At 37.1% G+C, this 22,817-nt stretch overlaps 3 protein-coding genes across 6 annotated transcripts in view; 2 read left to right on the top strand and 1 right to left on the bottom strand.

Annotated features, from left to right (window-relative positions):
* The window catches only part of LOC306849709 (uncharacterized protein), a 919,849-nt gene that overhangs the window by 677,566 nt on the left and 219,466 nt on the right, over positions 1-22,817 (top strand). The window lies entirely within an intron of this gene.
* LOC306848886 (UDP-GlcNAc:betaGal beta-1,3-N-acetylglucosaminyltransferase 7-like) lies at positions 790-3,705 on the top strand. The gene has a single exon (XM_079383671.1). It carries the CDS (start codon positions 1,250-1,252, stop codon positions 2,489-2,491), a length of 1,242 nt encoding a protein of 413 aa, XP_079239797.1. The 5' UTR covers positions 790-1,249; the 3' UTR covers positions 2,492-3,705.
* The window catches only part of LOC306848884 (centrosomal protein of 104 kDa-like), a 46,468-nt gene continuing 27,306 nt past the window's right edge, over positions 3,656-22,817 (bottom strand). For all 4 annotated transcript variants that reach the window (XM_079383668.1, XM_079383669.1, XM_079383667.1 and 1 more), the window contains exons 13-22: positions 20,029-20,205; positions 17,156-17,356; positions 16,928-17,023; positions 16,614-16,674; positions 14,638-14,713; positions 14,216-14,324; positions 13,969-14,107; positions 12,793-12,860; positions 6,276-6,366; positions 3,656-5,937 (exon numbers count right to left, since the gene is read on the bottom strand). In XM_079383668.1, the coding sequence (XP_079239794.1) occupies positions 5,771-5,937; positions 6,276-6,366; positions 12,793-12,860; positions 13,969-14,107; positions 14,216-14,324; positions 14,638-14,713; positions 16,614-16,674; positions 16,928-17,023; positions 17,156-17,356; positions 20,029-20,205 (1,185 nt within the window). In that variant the 3' untranslated portion in view covers positions 3,656-5,770. The remainder of the gene's footprint in view (positions 5,938-6,275; positions 6,367-12,792; positions 12,861-13,968; positions 14,108-14,215; positions 14,325-14,637; positions 14,714-16,613; positions 16,675-16,927; positions 17,024-17,155; positions 17,357-20,028; positions 20,206-22,817) is intronic.

Genomic DNA, 22,817 nt, shown 5'->3' with positions numbered 1-22,817 from the left:
ATGTTTATGCAACAAGTCCAGCTTCTACTAATGATGACATTCATGGAAGAATTAATATGTGCAGTTTATATTCATATATTTGACACTGAGTATGTAACAATCATAAAACAATTTCCATAAAGGATTGTGTCATTCTGAGCATTGCTTCATTTGCCAGACACATGACATCATCATAGTGGACATTATAGTTGAGCTGCAACATTTAACTGATTTCACATGGAAAATGAAAATGTTAACAGGTTTTAAAAGTATTTAGGTATTATGTGGCACCCTGCTGGAAAATGCAGCCAACACTAGCTACTTATGATGATTAAATGGTCTCTGGACCAAGCTGGTCCTTTATGGCTATAAATCAATGGCAACTGGTCAGTTTTCTTACCTAGGACCATAACACAGTCTCATCCCAACTCGTCACATATTGACGCTTGGTTTTTGCGTCGCTTTTTGACGCTCAAGGTACCCCTTTAGCGTCACTTTTCGACCGGTTGAGGACCAACATAACCAGCAGATCAAATATTAGGCTAAATTGTATAAAATGTTCTAAAGATATGTTTGAAGCTTTTATGGTGCAGAATACACAATATGACTTAGACTATGAAAATGAGTAATAATATAGTTTAAATACATTTACATTTGATCTAATTTTGTAGTACTCTGTGTCTTCTGAAAATCATGTCGTTAAATTGGTGTTGACTGACTCGTTAAGAACCACACGGTGGCGCTAAATACTAAAATTATGAGTTTAGTGCTAATCAACTCCTTGACATCTTCGAGCATCTTTCTGGGTGTGCTTGTGAGAGGGACGTGAAAAGTAGGTTGCAAACCTTTAAAAATACGAAAAGTTACTTCAACTCCAATATTTACATACATTGAATAAGTAAGTAGTTCTCACTCAAACTCTTCTTGGGGACCCTCATTTACTTCGCTTGCACAGCTGTCGTGTGTAACCAGAGATCCTGTAGCAGGTAGGTGTCGTTAAACTGGAGGAGAGAGGAGGGCAGACAGCCGATTGTTTTACAGGATGACTGCCTCCCATTTTCAGCAGTTCAACGATGGAACTTGAAGCGAGAAGAACCTGTTGCGACGATTAGTGACGATGGGACAAGAGACTAAAACTTAGTCTGACGGGAGGAATGTGGAGAAGACAGTTTTTAAGGTTTATCAAAATGCCTCTTTATGGATTATTCGCTCATTTTTATATTTCCATAACACTTGGGAAATTAATTACAGCGGACCTGGCTGACTTTTCATGACAAATTCACTGGTCACCCGACTGGAGTGCTCTCTGAGGAGCGTAATGGAATTCTTCTGTCGAAAGAAAAAGAATTTAAGGACTGCGGTCAGCCTGACTTTGGTTTTTGCCACTTTACTGATGCTTCAGAAGTTAATAACAGTGGACACGAATTTCAAGGATAACAAAGTCGACGTGAAACGCAAATGGTGTGGCCCCACTTGTAAAAGCATAAAGGCCATTGAAAATTCATCCAACGGTAATGGCTTGGCGCCGGTGGGGAAACCCATGCCAACAAAATGGGACGTGGATAAAATTCAGTGTCGAGAAAATTCGACGATGAAGACCCAAACCTGGTTTCGTCGTCTGAGCCCAAGATTTCACGAATTTGTCCTGCACAGACATTGCAGATACTACCCAATGTTGCTGAATCACCCGGAGAAGTGCAGCGGTAATGTGGATGTTCTGGTCGTGGTCAAATCGGTTATCGAAGAACATGACCGGCGAGAAGCCGTGAGGCAGACCTGGGGAAAGGAGCAAGAAATCCAGGGCTTGAAAATCAAAACACTATTTTTATTAGGCACTCCAGCCACTGGCAAAGACGCGCGGAATTTACAAGCCCTGGTCCAATATGAAGACCGAACCTACGGGGACATCTTACAGTGGGACTTTATGGACACCTTCTTCAACCTCACCTTAAAGGAGGTGAACTTTCTGAGATGGTTCAACATCTACTGCAGTGGAGTTCCCTTCATCTTCAAAGGGGACGATGACGTTTTTGTCCACACCAAGAACCTGGTGGAACTAATTGGCTTTCGGGTGGAGGAGAACAGGGTGGAAAACCTCATTGTAGGAGACACTATTTTAGAAGCCAAACCGATCAGAAACCGCCAGAGTAAATATTTCATTCCCAAAGAGTTGTATGATAAACGCTATCCACCTTATTTGGGTGGAGGAGGATTTCTCATGTCTTCTCTGGTGGCCCACAAGCTTTTTGCAGTTTCTGAGAGCGTGGAGCTTTACCCCATTGATGATGTGTTTCTGGGCATGTGCCTTCAGAAGCTGAAGATCATCCCCGAGCTGCATCTGGGCTTCCGGACATTTGGCATCATTAAGCGTAAAGTGACTCCTCTGAACCGGGAGCCGTGCTTCTTTCGCAGCCTCATCGTGGTGCACAAACTCTTTCCGCAGGAGCTGCTGCAAATGTGGAGACTTGTTCAAAACCAGGACTTGAACTGCGCCAGACTAGTCGTAATATGAGTATTTATGAAAACAGGGAGACTTATTTTGTTTAGTTTTTTTTAAATGAAGCGTATTTGTAATTTTCATCTTTTCTTTTTTTGTGATTTTGTAAGGAAGGATGATGATAACTTGTGTTATCAACTGTAAAATGTAATAAATCACAAGTCTTTCAATTATGATCTTATCATCAGGGAACAAATACAAACCAGATGCGTTTTTTTAATATTATACAAGTTTATAGATCTAGCTCAACAATGTTTACTCCAGTTAATATTTTTTTTTATTTTTTCCTCCAAGTATTCTGAACACATACCTTAAAGACTTGGCTAAAAAGATAAAACACGAAAAAAATAAAATAAAATAATATAAGTAAATGGAAAACGATGCAAATTAAACACAAGTGGACCTTTATGACAACATACAATAGGCTAATGTAAAGGGTAACATACAAATATATAACACTTGTTTTGGCCAACAAGTAATGTGATTAATTGATTATATATATTTACATTTAAAACTCATGTAAGAATTCAGTGTTTTGAATTGAAGGGGGGTTTAAGCAGGTGTTTAAAACCAACATTAACACATGTAATTTGACTTTTGGCCAAAAAAAAACATATATAAGCTAATCTACTAAGATCAAACATACATTTAAAATGTATTTCTATGCCAATTATGATGCACCAAACACAGCTAGAAATTTTGAATAATGTCCCACAATGAATGGAGACTGTAGCTTTTAAACACCATAAAAGTATGATTAACCTATTCTAAAAAGTTTAGAATGCATGTTATGTGCTATATTCCACATATTCTAAAGTCACTCTGCACCATACGGTAGCTTTGTGTGAGGAACAGTCTGAAATTGAAGTCATTCTTCATATGGTGCTTACATCTTTAACATAATTCGATACAACTCAGTTGAAATGTTCTCTAGTGTTCCATGTAAGAAAGTAAGTCATACAAGTTTGAAATGACACGAGGGTGAGTAATGACATTGATCTGCATCATTTCATTTGTTAGTGAATAACATTGCACGATGAACACGCCACCATCAACATTTCATTTTTCAGATGTGTTGTTTTGGTTTGATGTTTGTGTCACAATCAAAAAACTTTTACAAAGCTAAATTGTATTTTTACGTTATTACATTTGAGTACTTTTACAGATTAAAAAACAAGCATGTGACAAAACTTTATTCAAATACATTTATTAAAACAGCTTCTAACAAGCTACAAAGCAGATATTAGTTTCTGTTGATATCAATGCACATACAGCTGAGGGGCCTTGAATTAATGTGTCGTGACTGACAATCAAATTACCATCAGTATAAATCTTTTAAATCTTGTTTCATAATGTCTTACACTGTCTTCATTTCATGTCTAAGAGCAAACGCTTAATTTGTACAGACAACATCAAAGTTGTGAAGGAAAATGGCAAGTGGCCAGAGTAAGACTGCACCCATAACGTACTTTCTAATTTGCTGGTAAATTCATTTAGGGTTGGCAAAAAATTTTTTGCAGTCCTTGAAAACTGATAGCACACAATAGTGCAACATTTTCAGGTACCTCCTCCAGATTACTATGATACGACTCTGCTGTGCTTCTTAATTCTGCTTCTATAATTAAAATAAATCCAAATGAAAGCAAACAACAAAAAAAGTAATAAAGGATATTCTACCATTATCACCTAAATCCAAATGAAAGCAAACAACAAAAGCAATATATGATATTCTACCATTATCAACTATATATTATCTATATGGTATAAATAGTTATACTTTTGACTGAAAAATTAATACTATTGGGTATGTGTCAGTCATCTGTGCAAAGAAATTCAGTTTGTCACTTTTAGATCACTCTCTCCACTCTGAAATAATTGTTTAGGCTGATTTATATTATATGAATAGACATCTCACAAGAGTGAATCATGTCTGCAGGGGCTGATTTATTTCAGTTATAATGCATGTCTCAGCAGTGAGCTGTAGAAGCTACAGACAATGCATTATGTCAGCCATGACACCAGAAAACATTCTTTAAAAGAAACGCCTATGTGCTGGAATTACTCCCAAGAGTTTTAAACTGGTTTGTTTGAATCCGGTATAATATACTGTTAAAGCTTATTGGGGTAGTACCTTAAAAAACTTGCCTCCCTGAAGTCCCTTGATTATCATGTCTCACATAATAGGAAAACTCTGACTGCACACCTACGTTCAGTCTTCACTATATGCAAATACTTTAAAAAGTGACATTATGGCTTATTTTCAGGCACAGGATCAGCCTATTCCACTCAAACTGCCTTTATGTTGTTTCATATCTTCGGTCCCAGTCATAAGCATAACTGGACTAAAGCATTACATTTCAAACACAATCAATAGAACAGCATAGTTTGATGCAGATGATAGCCAGTGATTTAACACATCACACACTAGACAAAACCGTTTACGCGCCACAAAACAAGCCAAGAGTTTCTCTAATACTGAAGCAAATGCAAAGACCAAACATATGAAATAATAGTCTAACAGCATCATCATCCCTTATGGCTCTTTATTCTCTCAGCAGTGGCCTCATGTATTGGCAACATCTCTGTTCCAAGTCCCGATTCTCTGAGAAGCACCAAGGCAGTTCTGCGACTTGAATTAGCCTTTGCCCTCTTCAAGAAAAACAACATTTTTGTTTGTTTGTTTGTTAACTAAATGTTGAAAGGCGAGTGCTGCAGGAAATTTAAGTGCATTATCTGAATCAGATAGAATTAGAATCTAAGGTTCAAATCTCTTGAACAGAATTTTTGCTTTCTTTTCAAAGGCTAGTTTTTAATGTTTGGCTATGGTGCTAATGCTGCTTTAAAACCCATTAAATATCAAAGTGCTACAATCACAAAATATTCACATACACCATACACACACACACTAAACAAACAAGTATAAAACAACATACAAGAATAAAATTCTTAAATAATTACAAAAAAATCCAGGTGATCCACCTGAAAAGGTAAACAGAGCAAAATACAAACTGCGTATCTGCTCATAAACCTGTTTTTCAGCTCAAGTATTTTTGTTCACACACATTTTAGATTTTACATTCATTAATGGGTAAATTTTATATCAGGTGCCAAAGATAATGTGTGCTTTGAATGATGATGCTGTCTTACAGGAATATTTCTAAATCAGTACAGCAATAAGAGTGCAATAATGCATTATTTGAATCCTGATATAAAATAGATGTGTGTTTTTTGCTATGAATCACTCATATGAGATTTTTTCAGCAAAGCTACTAGAGTTAGCATGTAGCCTGTGTGCTATGCCTGTTGTAGTCGGTGACTAGAGTCCTTGCCTGGAAGAACTCTGGTGCGTCTGTTGATCCTGGAAGCAGGAGCAGGGATGCGACTGCCTCTGCCCAGCCCTCGAGCCTTGGACTCGGATAGGACCGTTGTTGTATTAGCTATAGCTGTACTGACCGTCTTTCCTGAAGGCAAAGAATAAGAGAAGAGGAAACACACAAACACCTCAGGAGTTAATGAGAAACGCATTGTGCGATGCTATATAGTTAAGCCAAAGTAAACACAGTATTCAAAATAATACTTTACAGAACAGTCCATTCAGAGGCAGTGTGTGGAGGATGGGGCATTGTGGGACTCTTTGAGGTCATGTGGCGCAGATGGGCTCTTGTACGGCAGAGCGAACGATGTGGAGGTTGTGTGGGGCAGTTGGGATCTATAGGGCTTTTATGGGGCAATGTGGGGCAGTAGGGGACAGTGTGGGGTTGTAAAGGTCTCATTGAGGCCAAAGGAGATGAATGATCACCTTGTGCATGTGAGAGAGTGCTCTGCTGTACCGCTCTCCTCCGTGAGTTCTGTTTACAACCCTCAGTTCCCATGAGGTGAGACTTCCAGCCCTGCACATACAAGACATGCACTGTTACACTGCTGCATGAGGAATGTGTGTGTGAGAGACTTTAATGCTCACTTAATACTGGAGTTATTCACTTATCATCATGGGTGTGCATGTAAATAATCTCTACCTAGTCTCGTTGAGTGTTCTTATATTCCTAAACCTTATAAATAATATCAGCTCTTACATATTGGAAACTCTTTATATCATATCTAGCGATGTTCTGCAAATGTATTTTCTAGCCAAGGAGCAACTAATGCCAAGTCAAGAACAACTAATGCATTTCCTGAACCAGTATTGTTATTATAAATTTAAATTAAAACCAAAACTATTTAAAACATTTCATTAATAAAAAAAAAGAAAAGAAAAAAAAAATCGGCAAAAATATCAATATCATCACGTTTTTTTGTTGTTGTTGTTTTTTTCAGGAATATCACAATTCTTTGTCATTTACATTTTTTCTCATGTTGTACTGCTGAGCATTACAGCTAAACTAATTTCCAATTTTAAAGACAAAGCCTTACAAAGTAACAAAATATAAAATAAAAAAGAATGGCAGATATTTAGGACGAAGTGGGCGAAGATTAAAAAAATATTTGTCATTATTTTATCTTTATTATTTAAAAAAATAAGAACAAAGATACACTTACACATAACATACAAATAAAAAAAAAGTTCTTTATTATTTTAGGTGCAGTAGGCATATTTAGCAGTAGCATTCAAGATATTGCATGAACAAATATAAAAATAAAACACTATATACACGTCACTGTGCAAATCATACATTGATTCTTCCTAAAGCAACTGTTTTAAAGTTCTTCAGTCAAGAGCAATGAGTGATTTTTCTCTTTGCGTTTTGTTGTTTTAGTAAGTTTAAGCAGAAAGTCCACTTAAAAATGAAAATTCTGTCATAGTTGTTGTTGTTTTGAATGAGTTTCTTTCTTCTGCTGAACATAAATGTTAGTGATACTTATAGTATTTTTATTCCTACTATCAATCAAAGTCAATGGACCAGCTGTTTCGTTACCCACATTCTTCAAATTATCTTCTTTTGTGTTTAGTACAAGAAAGAAATTAATACAGGTTTGGGACAACATGCGAGTGAGTAAATGATGAAAGAAATTTAATTTTGGGGTGAACTATCCCTTTAATGACAAGCGGCAACATGTTTAGTACCGTCACTTTAAGACCTGCATGCATCTAACAAGCCTGCATCCATTTTTCTTTCAACTATTTACTTTCACTTTAGACATAACCAACTGTTTATATGTAAATCTTGTGTATTTTGACATTATTAGAGCAATCATATGTGAAAGATAACTTAGTCCAGTAATGCAGGTGCTGTTTGATAGGCTTTTTAGTGTGCGCGCTTCAGGTGTACGCGCTAAGGAAAAGCTTACGTCAGAACAGCATGCGAATTAAATGTACTTTTGCAAGTGCTAATAAGTAACTCAGTGTCCCGTGAGTGTAACTCTACCACTAAGTTAACATTTGATGCGAATGTATGTCGTGTTCAGTGTTGGGGAAAGTTACTTTTAAAAATATGCATTACAATGAGTAACTACCTAAAAAGTAACTAATCGCATTACTTTGTTACTTCTTATAGAAAGTAATGTTATGTTATTTTTGAGTTACTCATCTGGGCTGGGCTTGCAAGTAAGTTTTTAAAGTCCGTGTAAAGTCAATATTAAATGTGTGCTCTGAATTTGTAAATGTGTTATTAATCACCCAGTCAAATTTGAATGCTAAAAAGCAGAATTCTCTGCTCTCAAACGCTGTGGGCGTGTCCACTGGTGGCGCTGAAACCACGCCCACTCACGGGAAAGCTGCCATCTCTCTCAACTGTCTTCCTATAGCAGCTTATAAGGAGACCGAACTGTTTTGTAAATGATCACAACCAGGTATTATGCATTTACGTGACGAAGGCATAGCTAGCTAGCAGACTGTAGTAACGGTAATGACAGTAACTCGCGATTGAGCCGTGAACCACTGATGCTAATGCTCTGTAGTTATTATTGTGTGTTCGACTTGAAGCAGCGCTGCAGAACAATCAGTGTATGACATCAAAGTACCTCGAGAGCGATTCGAAAGCATCAGGAGCATCTGCTCTCTGTAGCTCTCACTGTACTTTGATGTCACACACCGGTCGGTCTGCAGAGCTGCTTCAAGTCGAACACACATGTAGGGAAAGGGGCTGTGCTCGGTGGCTCGATTGCGTCATCGAGTCATGATTTAGCCCTGCCCAAAAAATCCTGATCATGAAAATGGTGAAAAACCGTTTAAAGGTCTAGCTCCACAATTAAGTACTACACAGTCTTTGTAACATGTTTCAGCAATGCATTTCTAACATTTATAATGTGTTCACAAACAACTCTCAGAACTGACTTTACGCAAACTTTAATATAAAATAAAAGTTATATTTTTGGCATATGTGACCCTGGACCACAAAACCAGTCATAAGGGTAAATTTTTCGAAATTGAGATTTATACATCATCTGAAAGCTGAATACATAAGCTTTTCATTGATGTATGGTTTGTTAGGATAGGGCGATATTCGGCCGAGATGCAACTATTTGAAAATCTGGAATCTGAGGGTGCAAAAAAAAATTGAAATGCTGAGAAAATCGCCTTTAAATTTGTCCAAATTAAGTTCTTAGCAATGTATATTACTAATCAAAAATTAAGCTTTAATATATTTATAGTAGGAAATTTACAAAATATCTTCATGGAACATGATCTTTACTTAATTTCCTAATGATTTTTGGCATAAAAGAAAAATCTATAATTTTGACCCATACAATGCATTTTTGGCTATTGCTACAAATATACCCCAGCGACTTAAAGACTGGTTTTGTGGTCCAGGGTCACATATGTAAAAGCCCTTTCACACCAAAAGTTAAACGAATAAGCCTCAGGCTGAAGGAAATGTAAATTAAATGATTAACACGTTTATTTTTTGCATGTTTACATCATATTCTGAGTTTGCATTTCAGTTTTTATTCATTTTGAGGAACACTAAATCACAAATGTTTTTGTGCAAGTGAGATGAGTAAATGGATTTTCATATTTAGTCGAGATGGAACTACAGTAACCATCGTTTTTACAAATTGCACACGCCTCTGCACTACAGATTTTTCTCAACATGGGCAGGAGAGCTGTTAGTCAAAATGGGAAAACAAAGTCACTGGTGTTACTTATTTGAAAAAGTAACAAATATTTTACTGTAAATTAAAAAGTAATGCATTAGTAGTTACTTGAAAAAAGTATTCTGATTACGTAACTCGAGTTACTGGTAATGCATTACCCCCAACACTGGTTGTGTTGCACAGTATATTGAAATGGAGACACCAGAACTGCAACTGATAGAATGTGCGCTGTAGCATGATACTACGATAATTCTTCAAAAGCAGATCGTAGAGACATTTTAATCGTCCATGATCAAAAATTGTCATATCGCACTATAAATATAATATAAAGCTAAACAGAAATATTACAAAAATGTAAAAATATAAATAACAAAATCAGATTATTCTCTAAGTACTAAAACCTTCCAAAACTTGCCGAGTCCCAAAACATACTTGTAGCCAATCAGCGGTAAGTGGCGTGTCTAGTAATGATAGAGAAAAGAGAGCTTTCAATTTGAGTGCACAATACGGATATTAGCAGATCAACTATAGTGATCAAAAAAAGAGGAAAATATCGGCGGAACAAAACATTAAAAGAAGGGTTGCGATCAGGTAAGAGGGGAAAAAGAGAGGGAAAAATGTCGGAGGATTTCGATATAAGCCAAGAGGAGACTGGTTTTCCTTTGCTAAAGTAAAGAAACTTTGCTTCCTTTGCTCCTGTATACTAGTGATGGGTCGTTCTTGAACGATTCGTTCATTTTGAACGAATCTTTAATGTGACTCGGGAAGAACGAGTCGTCTCGGGGAGTGATTCGTTCAGTCGCGCATGCGCATTGCACAGCATTCTCGGGTTTGAGTCGTTCGTTCATCACGTGACAGCCCCATACGCTTAACCAATGCAGCCTGAGCCGGAAAGAGAATTGATTAGTTCGTCTATCGAGTCTCGGGTTTGAGTCGTTCGTTCTTTTGTCACGTGACGTGACAGTTTTGGACAGAGAAATTAGTTAATTTACAACCTTCCTTACAAACGGGTGCATAGTCATTATTATTATTATTAGAATTATTAGTATTATTATTTACTCTTACAGTTATGTGATGCTTTTCTGGGCTCAAATTATTGCTTTTAATTTCTGTCACATGGTTCTTTTCCATAACACCATGTGGTAATAAAGATAATAACGAGTTGGTTAAGCTCTTCTTGCACTACACATATATCTGCACAGTTTTGTTTTATTTAACTGGTTTGCACTATCTATTCTGCCATGTGCCTTATGCCACTTTATCTCTTTTTTTATTTTTCTACAAATGTCCTCATTTGTATATCTGTATAGTTATATGTACACGTTTAAACTGTATTTATCTGTATTTGAACGTCTACTGTCAGTGTTTAATGTTAACTGTATGCACCAAGGGTCTGAGAGTAACGCAACTTCAGTTTCTCTGTATGTATGTACTGTACATGTGGAAGAATTGACAATAAAGCAGACTTGACTTGTTATGCTTTGTTTTTTTTGTTTTCTTTAGTCTAATCTTCATAAAATACAATACCTTGTTGTATTTATGTCTTTTGAGTTAACCCTTTAGATTGGACTATAGTGTTACTTACTATACTTTTGTAACATATGACACTTTAGACATTAACACTCTGTACACACTCCTGAATTGTTTTTTATTGTTTATTTTTGTGCCAGAAAAAGCTATAGCAAAGAAGATAACTATTCCAAAATTAATGTAAACTATTTAAATAAAAAATACAAGAAAATTAAAATATACTAAAGCCACAGAGCCTTAAAAAACTAAAACAAAATACTGCACAACAAGCTAGGCTTTTTTTAATAATAAATCAAATAAATAAGCTTTAAAATAAATAACACTTTTGTGCCAAAAAAAAAGCTTTCTAGCTAAGAAATAACTAATCCCGAATGAATTTAAACAATTAAAAAAAATAAATTATATATATATATATATATATATATATATATATATATATATATATATATATATATATAGCCAGTGTTATTTTAAAGCTTATTTATTTTTTATTTACTTAAAAAAGGCCTAGCTTGTTGTGCAAATATATATATATATATATATATATATATATATATTTTTTTTTTATTTGCACAACAAGCTAGGCCTTTTTTAAGTAAATCTAAAATAAATAAGCTTTAAAATAACACTGTGGCTATATTTTAGAACATGCTTTAAGGCATGTTTGCATTCAAAAAAATGAACAGAACATTTTTATTTCTAGGAAAATGCTTATTACACATATTTTGATAATTTTATGATAATTCTTAAATATGATCCAACATACAAAAAATACAGTTTTACTTTATAGTAGCCTATTTGATATGTACTGATCCGGCAAGTGGTCACGTGACAAAAGAACTAACGACTCAAACCCGAGACTCGATCGAAGAACTAATCCATTCTCTTTCCGGCTCAGGCTGCATTGGTTAAGCGTATGGGGCTGTCACGTGATGAACGAACGACTCAAACCCAAACAAAATCTCAGATTAGATGTGGTGCGCTAATCATAGACTAAAGACCCAGGTAAACAATTAAGTAATATTTTCTGTTTCTTATAGCATAGTTTTGTATTGTTTGTAGTGTGATAAACGTTTGCATAAGTAGTAGATGTGTTTGGAAAGTAACATAACATTTGAATTATATTTTGCTAAAATGAACGAAATTACTCGAAAAAAGATTTGTTCATTTTGCTGAACGAGACTCAAAGGTCCGAGTCGGTAAAATGATCCGAACTTCCCATCACTACTGTAGACTAGCATTTGCGTGCTGCGCATACGTCTTACGTCATCCGCAGGAATGGCTCGCATGTATGACAGTCAGCGGAAGTGAGGTTTACGACACAGGTTTACGATTTGGGCAATGTGTTTATGTGGTACATGACGTAAGACATCATTCATTTAGATTTAGACACAGAAGACACGTCAAACACTGAATACATAAAACATCGTTTGTCAGCTGGAGGTATTTCTCCATGTGACTTTTCAGAGCTAAGAGGTTAATTATTTTTGAGTGAACACCTTTTCAGCCATAATTAGCTCATCTGTATGACGTCCAACAGACAAATAAAAGACACCGAACAGAGTATAACAAGAACTTTTCAAGTTATTTATAATGGATAAATAATTTAAATTAATTTCAATCATTTTACAGCTACTGTTGTGGCAGACAGCATTCCTGCAACAGGTGTTTTTGTTCGTTATTTTGTTGTTCGTGACAATGAATGAGTTGATGATGTAGAGTAGCACCTTATGGGTGTGTTTGTGTGTTCTCACCTCCTCCCCTGAAGCGAAGTTTTCATGGCAGAGAGGACAGTGATTACAGTTTTCTCCAGAAGTTGGTGCTAAAAAAATGAACAAAGGTATAAATCCATTATTATTTACCATTTATTGGACTGGAATGTTTTTTTTGTTTCTTAAGTAATCCATGTGGTGACATGGAATATAAAATATTCCTCTCATTAACATGTGGGAACAAACATATTTTCAGTTGAAGGAGTGGATTGCAGATCGACAATGACCCTCATAATAATGTTAATTATAATATTTCTTGAATAATTATTTAATCACAGTTATATTTATGTAAAATAAGTTGAATATGGCTATAGTCTGCCTTTTTGCTCTCTAAGAAGCTCATCTTGTTGTGTGTGTGTAGTTAACCATATCTGATCAAATTCAGGGCAGAGCCCGGCAACCTTGAAGTACAGATAAGTGTTCTCTGCGTATGTGTGTGAATGTCTATCTTTTCAGCTAGATGCAGAGAAAGAGCTCTAGGAGGAAATCATCATTTGCCGTCACCCTGATGTCCAGGGAAACAGATATACATCTCTGGAGAGTCCTATTGCGTCTGACCTCTGATCAATTGTCTTCAAAATAATCACTAGAAGATATGCTTCGAGTTTAACGTCCATGTGTGGAGATTTTCTAAGTTTATCTACCAACCAGAATCTTGCTATTTTTATAATCTATGAAGTGACGTAATTAGTGACCTCTGTTAAGAGTATAACTATTGGTGTCTAGAACATGTACGCAGAGCGTCCTACGGACTCCATCGCGAGTGTTTAAGCTGACTTCTGCTGATGAAACGGCAAACTATTTTCTTTAATTAATCGCATCTCTGACTCCTGGTCTTTGTTCATCATACCTGGTCCTTGGGTTTTAACTATTATTCCCCAACACAGTTTTTATTCTTTTTTTTACTGTTTAACATATAATCATAGTTTTATATGCAAGGCTGAACTACCTCCTATGTTTCTGTTAAGAACTGATAAACAAGTATATGGTACACCACCAAGAACTGGGACGTATTCCAATACTTGGGCAGGCATAGAGGGAAGTAAGCGAAGCTAATAAGTGACATTAATAAAATACTCCTCATCTCCACCCTGGACTTCCTGTCTCTTTTTGGATGAGCATGGAATAAAAATACAGAGCAACCACACAAAGACTCACGATTGCAAGCAGTGCTTTGAGCATGTTCAGTTAGCTTATCTCGGGTGAGAGCTTCGGAGCAGAGAGGACACTGGGTGAAATCTGCCCTCCACTCACACTCAGTCAGCAAGTGCTCTGTCAGGCTCGCAATCTCCACCACCTAACGAACGCACAAACACCCTACATTAGCACACTTTGCAAAATGAGATGTAGTTCAATATGAATTATCTTGTAATATGACAGCGCATGTGCTAGGGTCTGTGTGCACCTGTCTGCACTGAAGGCAGCGCTGCAGCATCGGGCAGTGTTTCCAGTAGTGCAGGTCGAGTCCATCCTCAGTAAACGACTCATCTCTCTCTCCACAGAAAATACAAAGACTAGACAAAACAGCACCAGCATCAACTCTGATCTGATCTTTCATTTCTCACTCAACATGCTATTAAGATTTTTTCCCAGCAGTACAAAGAGAAACTCGTTAAATGAGAGCCCATTAGCACTGCACATTATGCTATCACTTTCCAGATGTCTTGGTGAGATAATATTAGTGCATTTATAACAGCTACACAAGACCTGACTTTGCAGAGTTGGCACTGAATAAGAAACTCATAAATTGAGACTCCACTGACTGGGAGAATTGCAAACTGATCAGTTGAGAGAATCAACAAAGTAGTGACAAGAAGAAGTCCTTACTTGTCTAAGTAGTTAGCTACAGATGCTTGGCTTCCTTTCGCATCAGCAGGAACAGACTGGTTTACCTTCTTAACACCTATTGAAACCAAGGGAAACATAATTAACCATCACATACTGCTCAGACTGAATTTCCTGTTTGAGGTTTGCAATGACGTTCCAGTGTTATTTTAGTATTACTTATATAATATTATAGTATTTATTCATATTTGAATGAGATTTTTCAGTTTTCATTTTAAGTTTGAGTCATTTCAAAAACAATCATCCTGATGGTTCAATGCTAAACATATATTTTCAAGCTATTAAATTGGCCTCTCTCGGTTACCAAACAGAAACGGAGGGTTAATATTATGTGTAGGCTGCACAAACAGGGAAGTTTGTTGAGCTACAGGCAAATTAGATGGTAATTGGAGGAAGTGCAAAGTGATGCACGCTTAGAGATTAAAGAAAGAATAATGGTCTGGTTCTCACTGTTGTTATGATTGGACTAAAGTGACAAGCAAATACAAAGAAGGGCATACATATATCCAGCTAAATATAGACAGATATGAAGATATACAGTTGGGCAAAAAAGTATTTAGTCAGCCACCAATTGTGCAAGTTCTCCCACTTAAAAAGATGAGAGAGGCCTGTAATTTTCATCATAGGTACACTTCAACTATGAGAGACAGAATGGGGGGAAAGAATCCAGGAAATCCCATTGTCTGATTTTTTAAGAATTTATTTGCAAATTATGGTGGAAAAAATAAGTATTTGGTCAATAACAAAAGTTCATCTTAATACTTTGTTATATACCCTTTGTTGGCAATGACAGAGGTCAAACATTTTCTGTAAGTCTTCACAGGGTTTTCACACACTGTTGCTGGTATTTTGGCCCATTCCTCCATGCAGATCTCCTCTAGAGCAGTGATGTTTTGGGGCTGTCGCTGGGCAACACGGACTTTCAACTCCCTCCAAAGGTTTTCTATAGGGTTGAGATCTGGAGACTGGCTAAGCCACTCCAGGACCTTGAAATGCTTCTGACGAAGCCACTCCTTCGTTGCCCGGGCGGTGTGTTTGGGATCATTGTCATGCTGAAAGACCCAGCCACGTTTCATCTTCAGTGCCCTTGCTGATGGAAGGAGGTTTTCACTCAAAATCTCACGATACATGGCCCCATTCATTCTTTCCTTTACACAGATCAGTCGTCCTGGTCCCTTTGCAGACAAACAGCCCCAAAGCATGATGTTTCCACCCCCATGCTTCACAGTAGGTATGGTGTTCTTTGGATGCAACTCAGCATTCTTTCTTCTCCAAACACGACGAGTTGAGTTTTTACCAAAAAATTCTATTTTGGTTTCATCTGACCATATGACATTCTCCCAATCCTCTTCTGGATCATCCAAATGCTCTCTAGCAAACTTCAGACGGGCCCGGACATGTACTGGCTTAAGCAGGGGGACACGTCTGGCACTGCAGGATTTGAGTCCCTGGCGGCGTAGTGTGTTACTGATGGTAGCCTTTGTTACTCTGGTCCCAGCTCTCTGCAGGTCATTCACTAGGTCCCCCCGTGTGGTTCTGGGATTTTTGCTCACCGTTCTTGTGATCATTTTGACCCCACGGGGTGAGATCTTGCGTGGAGCCCCAGATTGAGGGAGATTATCAGTGGCCTTGTATGTATTTCATTTTCTAATAATTGCTCCCACAGTTGATTTCTTCACACCAAACTGCTTGCCTATTGCAGATTCAGTCTTCCCAGCCTGGTGCAGATCTACAATTTTGTTTCTGGTGTCCTTCGACAGCTCTTTGGTCTTGGCCATAGTGGAGTTTGGAGTGTGACTGTTTGAGGTTGTGGACAGGTTGTGGACAGTTAAAACAAAAACATGAGGAACAAAAGTTGGCAGGCCAAAAGACTAGCTTGTGCATGATTTGCAGTGTTTGCTGCAATTATATAAGAACTGATCTTTACGGAGACTTCACAAAAACTCAGCAGCACACACCTGATTTTGTTGACTTCTCAGCTTTTTTCTCAGGTACTTTGGTATTTTCCTTCCCTTTCTCCTAAAAGACATGTTCACATCTTTAATGCATTTATATATTCATCTATTCACAGAATTGATGATCAAAAAGGTTCAATGTGCTGACAGAGATTCACTCTACAGTCATTCAGTCAAAGATGCACATGCAATCCTGCTAAAGAACTTCCAGATACAAAAATGTTAATGCTTCGTAAATGTTAAAGACCATTTTGTGTGAGAGTATTAAAAACAAAACAGAAAAGTTAGATAAGGTCACCTATGACCACTCAACCTACACTGATCTCCTTCAGCACTGCAAGCTGCTCTTGTAAGCTTCTGATTTCCTCTTTTTCTTTCTCACCATCTTCTTTTTCTGCCCCTTTTTTTGGTTTCTGGAGTAAAAAGTGAGAAAGAGACACTTTAAATTGAATGCAGTATCCCAACATTCTCTGAGCCCTCGCATAAACATTCCATGAGCTTCAATCATGAAACTTAGCTAACAATGCTCTTCAGACCGGTTTTACCTGCGCGTCGACGGTGTTTCCATCTATCTTGGTGAGTGAGTCAAAAAGGTTCTTGTAGAGGACGTTTTTACGTGTGTTGGTGTCATCAGGTGGCAGAAAATTCAATACTGCTTTTCCATGAAGACGGTACATAGCCTGGACGAGTCTCACGGAGAGTTCCCGCACTGAGGCAGCACTGTGCTCCAATCCACCTGCCAGAAACTAACACAACATATATCACACACAAATATATTTCATTATTAATTCATTTAAATTGAATCAAGTGATTTTAGAATAGATGCACTACTGTTAAAGCTTTGGGGTCAGTAACAGTTTTTGTTTGTTTAAAATAAATTAATACTTTGGATACTTTAATAAGGATTATTTTATACATCTAGAATCCTGAAAAAAAAAAGTATCATGGCTTCCACAAAAATATTAAGCAGCACTGTTTTTAACATTGATAATAACTAAACATATATATTTTTAGTTACATTCTGTAAAACATTTGCATTACATTCACAGTATTTGCCCCTCACTTTCTCTCTTACGTTCTCCATACACAGATCCCATTCATCTGCCCCCAGGCTCTGGATCTCTCATTTTAATTACAGGAAACCCAATCGCCTCTCTGCTGTGCCCTGAAGCCCATCTCATCTCCCAGGAAACCAGCAGGCAGAAGGCATTTAGAAGCCATCCCTGCATGTAGCCTACAGCAACCATTTTGTGGGAGATCACCAATGAAAAAGACCAAACTAACAGAAAGACGCAATAAATATTTAAGAGGACATTTGGGGGCTGATTCATTGGTGATAACTGCAAAAAAAAAAAAAAAAAAAAAAAAAAAAACTGTTCTGTTACTGTTCATCGAGTTGTTCCAAACCTGTATGACTTTTACCTACACAACACAAGCATACTATAACCAGCATCCGTCAAGCTCCAAAAAATAATAATAATAAAAAAATAAAGTTCACAAGTGGTCCATTTGACTCCTCAAATCATAAAAGTTTTTAACAACATGAGTGTGTATAAATGATGAAATAATACTAGTTTTTCAGTTAACTAACCCCTTTAATATCCAGTCCATAAATACCATTACATAAATCCAATGATATGAAAATTCTGGCCAATATAGATAAGCTGATAATTATTGTAACGTTATGGCAATAACTATAAATAGTCAATATAAAAATTTGCCATTTTAACTAATAAGGCACTAAAAACTCACTGGATGAGTTTCGGCGGACCGATTATACTGGAGCACCAACTAGCGTTCTGACAAAAACAAACCACAGTGAACATGGACAAAGAAGCTGATGAGACCGCTTTGGTTGGCCCTGTGGATGGGAAATTTTGTTATAAAAAACGAATGGATGGAAGCGTCGATAAGAACATGGTTGTGTGCAAGCTATGCAACAAGAAATTTGCATATCACCGCAGCACATCAAGCCTCAAGTATCACCTCATGTTCTGAATGTACTTGAAAGTATTGTGTTTTACTTAAAAAAACAGTTTACAGAAGGTATACCTACCTATAGGGTACCTGAATTTCTGAAATGTAGGCTACTATATTTCTAAATATCCTATTGCTACACTTAATGGCAATATTGCACTGGTCTGTTGGACTTGGTTGAACAAAAATAAACAATATTTTGTTGCTTAAGCTTATGTATTCAGTCATTATTCAATGGTATACTAAAAATCCATATGAAAAAACTTACTTCTCACTGTTCTCAGGTCAAATATTTATATGCGATTAAAATGCGATTAATTTCGATTAATTAATTATAAAGCCTCTAATTAATTAGATTTTTTTTTTAATCGAGTCCCGGCCCTAACAAAAACATAAAAGTACAATATGAAAAGTGAATATTTATTTTTATATTTATTAAAGATTACATCTAACTGTATTGTTAAATGTTTAGCAATTATATAAATTATATACACATTTTAAAACTCACTAACATTGCTTGAGAGCTGATACAATACTATTACCTACCCAGCTAAACCATGTGGAGACTTCAGGCTACCTAGGTGTGGTGACCTAAACCTTCTAAGGTCACACAAAACCAGAAGAAGCTGTTGTTTTAAAATAACAAAGCCCAGCTGGAACACAGACAGAAACCTCACTGTGCAATTTGCAGATCCTTGTGAAATTTCAATCTTTGTTGCAGTAGTGACAAGTTTGCATTGCAAACATACTTTAAACTGCACAGGTAGCAAAAGAAAAAAAAAAAAAAGAGAAAACTCTGTCTTCAAATAAGAACCTGAAGAAAATAAGGAACTGTAATTTTAACAGCTTAACCACTTTGTACAACTAACTGCTGGAACAGAGAGAGAGAATGAGACAGTGCTTGGATGATTTTCATAAATTATGCCATGGATATGCAACTGGCTGTCAGAACAGCCCTTTTAAGAAACTAATGGTAACAGACATTACGTAGGGTCGACTACACCCTCTCTGTCATACAAAGACCACTTTGTTTCAGTCGAAATGATGCCCTCAAGAATCTTAATGATAGCTGTTCAAATAAAATTAACCTTCAGATCCCAACAGAAAGGTTAAATTTGTGATATTTTGGCCTTAAAAACCCAAATATCAAATATTTGTGTGTGGTCTTAGATGCTAAAGCATAGTTTGGGTTTGTACACGCACCCAACATTCACCACCACAGCTGGCACCTAATGCCAGTCGGTGTGTGTGGTCTCAGACTAGTACATAACCATTCATGTATCATGTGGTCAATAAATCTAACCAGCCATTTGCTAATACTTTAAAGCTGTAGCTTAAAAAATCTTCTTTAAACTTCAAGCTTACAGCTTGACTGAGGAGAAAGCCATTGGGTTGACACCCAGTGAGATCATCTCAGAAAGAGTTGAAGTTGGGCCAGTACCCGCATGACGTTTTCAAGAGTGAAGCCAGAGTGCTTGGTGCCCAGCTGTTCTAGAAGTTTCTCCAGCAGCTCCAGTCTGCTCAGTGCCAGTCTAGTGGGTACACTGCTCTGCATGGGCCTCACAAGCTCCAAAGGAACCATCTGCAGAGCTCTCACCTCCTTAAATAAAGCCATTTCCTGCCAAAACAAACATGCAAGCAAGAGTTAAACAACAGCATTCAAGTTATAAAACAAACTTTTTCTTACACAATTCTAAATTATGAAAAATATATTGAAAAACCATGTCGTGTAAATATTTATATATAAAATATATATTTCCACGATTTTATTGCTTGCTGGAGGTCGACAGGTTGCTGTACATTTGGTATTAAAGGTCCCATGGCATGAAAATTTCACTTTATGAGGTTTTTTAACATTAATATGAGTTCCCCTAGCCCGACTATGGTCCCCAAGTGGCTAGAAATGGCGATAGGTGTAAACCGAGCCCTGGGTATCCTGCTTCGCCTTTGAGAAAATGAAAGCTCAGATGGCCCGATCTGGAATCTTCCCCTTATGTCGTCATACGGGGAAAGGTTACCTCCCCTTTCTCTGCTTTGCCCGCCCATGAGAAAATGAACTACGACCGTGCGAGGGGAGCGCAATATTTTTTTTTCTCGAGAGACATCATGGCTTGCAAAGGAGCGAAGCACTGTTTTGCGTCTGAGTAATAAACTGCACATATTAACAGACAAATGATGTTCATATTTAAAAGTCCAAACAGTCAGTAAGCGACAAGTGCTTGGAAACGCTGTTTTGTAAATGATTTATTGATGAGTCTGCTGCTTTAAGGCAAACTGAAAGCGCTGTTTCTCTCCCGCTCGCAGCTCAGAACAGACGCCAAGAGAGGCGACAGTGCGCCGGGAGAGTCAAGACCTCGCGCTCGCGGGGCAGTACTGGAGACATCTTCCAACTGAATGATAAGGTTTTTTTGTTGTTTTTTAAGTCGCTAGGTTTGTTATTATGTACCTGTTATGGCAGTGGCGTAACTTTGCTTTGAAAAGTGGTGGGGACACCGCACAACTCGTTTTGCTATTTGTTTATTTAATAACCGAATTTACTTGGGGACTGAGTTCAGAGTTGGAAATGCACTTAATTTTCACTTTGATGTACTTAATTTTCACTTTGCATCACATTCACAAATATGTCTATAAACATCCAAATAAGCAAAACGTAACATTCACAATGTGAATGTTACGTTTTGCTTATCACAACACATCCAGGGTAGCTAATATCAATCAAAATACGCAAGATAAATATGGTGAACTTACCATTTCATGGTCAGCTAAGCTGCAGCGTATTCATTAATTGCACAATTGTGTGTGTGTGTGTGTGTGTGTGTGTATTACGATTCATTCTACTTTGAATTACTTGCATATTTTCTCTTAATACCAGCCGGACAACTTGCTAAAAGCAGGTGTGATCGATGCACGCGCTGAACATGGAAGAATCAACATTACGTCAAGAGTCAAGACAAGCCCACAAAATGTGTCCTCATCCAATCAAATAATTTAACCAATCCTGAACTATGCAAAACCTTGTGTAAAACATGAATGAGAGTTAATTTGTTTAAAATGGTTAAACTACCTTTATTAATTAAATAAATTAAATTGTTTTAACAAATCTTTTTTTATGACGTTTTTATAAAAGCTCTATTTTTTCCTCCCCCACCCCACATGTAAAGGCTAACGGTAAATGTTGCTACCTATAGCATAAATGTTAAAACATCAACAAAATGTCCAAAAGAAAGTGTGGAAGTGATATAAGAAGCTTTTTAGTGAAGCAGCCACGCACAGTAAGTTACTTTGCTTAACACGAAAACATATTATATTTAACTTACGTGAATATAGACATACTGTCGCTAATCATGTTTTCTGGCGGCCACTGGAGCGCGCTGTGATTTAATACAAAACTGAATTAAAGGACTATGAACTAAAGTCATAACATAGAATTGTCCTGTTGCCTAAAAGTGCTTTAACTATTATTCAGCCTTCAATGATGGACAAATGCCAATATTGCTTATGATTGCAAATGTAAACATTTAGATCCTGGGTTGAACTAGTAATTTTTTCCCCAGAATCAGACAAATGTGCGTACTGACAAAGAACAAGAACAGGGAGCAGAAAATGTAGAGGTAAGAGTAAGACTAAAATACAGTATTAACATTGTAGACTACAAATACATTTTAAAAAGAGGTACAGGATCTGTAGACTAATTATAGGGAAAGGAAACTACATATCCCATGACGCATATCGCGTATCTCGCGATAGTTTCACAACGAGACTTAATATTCATCTTTGAGGACGTTGAAAAGCTTCTGACCGGCGGAAAAATTTGTTAAATGAATTAATTAGATTATGAAGAGTGACGATTTGTAGATGGTGCTTTTCCTTTAATACATACCTTACGCAATCTATTTTTCAGTTACTTTTTAAAAGTGGTGGGGACAATATCGAGCCTGGTAAAAAGTGGTGGGGACATGTCCCACCCGTAAATTACGCCTATGCGTTATGGCAAAAAAGCCGCCTAAAGGGTCTGAAAGTTACTAAATATTGTGCTAAAGTCACGCTCGTGTGTGTGAGACGCGGGAGCTAATGGCAGCGGGCGGTGGATATGGTTGCGGTCCGCCCAGGTAAAGTCTATGTGTGGGAAACACTGACCGTATCCAGACACAATATTTTAAACTAACCATTCGGAGACGTCCGGCTGTAGCCGCTGAGTTGCAACTTCTTCATCTGGTGCTTCTCCATCCG

This window comes from Barbus barbus, assembly GCF_936440315.1.
Source record: "Barbus barbus genome assembly, chromosome: 29".
In the NCBI taxonomy this organism is placed as follows: Eukaryota; Metazoa; Chordata; class Actinopteri; order Cypriniformes; family Cyprinidae; genus Barbus; species Barbus barbus.
The sequence above is the reverse complement of the archived record's forward strand: the minus strand, read 5'-3'. Positions and strand labels throughout refer to the sequence as shown.

Bases quoted from the DNA above. Each gene is read 5' to 3' on its own strand.
- LOC306848886 (XM_079383671.1), top strand. From the start codon at position 1,250: ATGACAAATTCACTGGTCACCCGACTGGAGTGCTCTCTGAGGAGCGTA.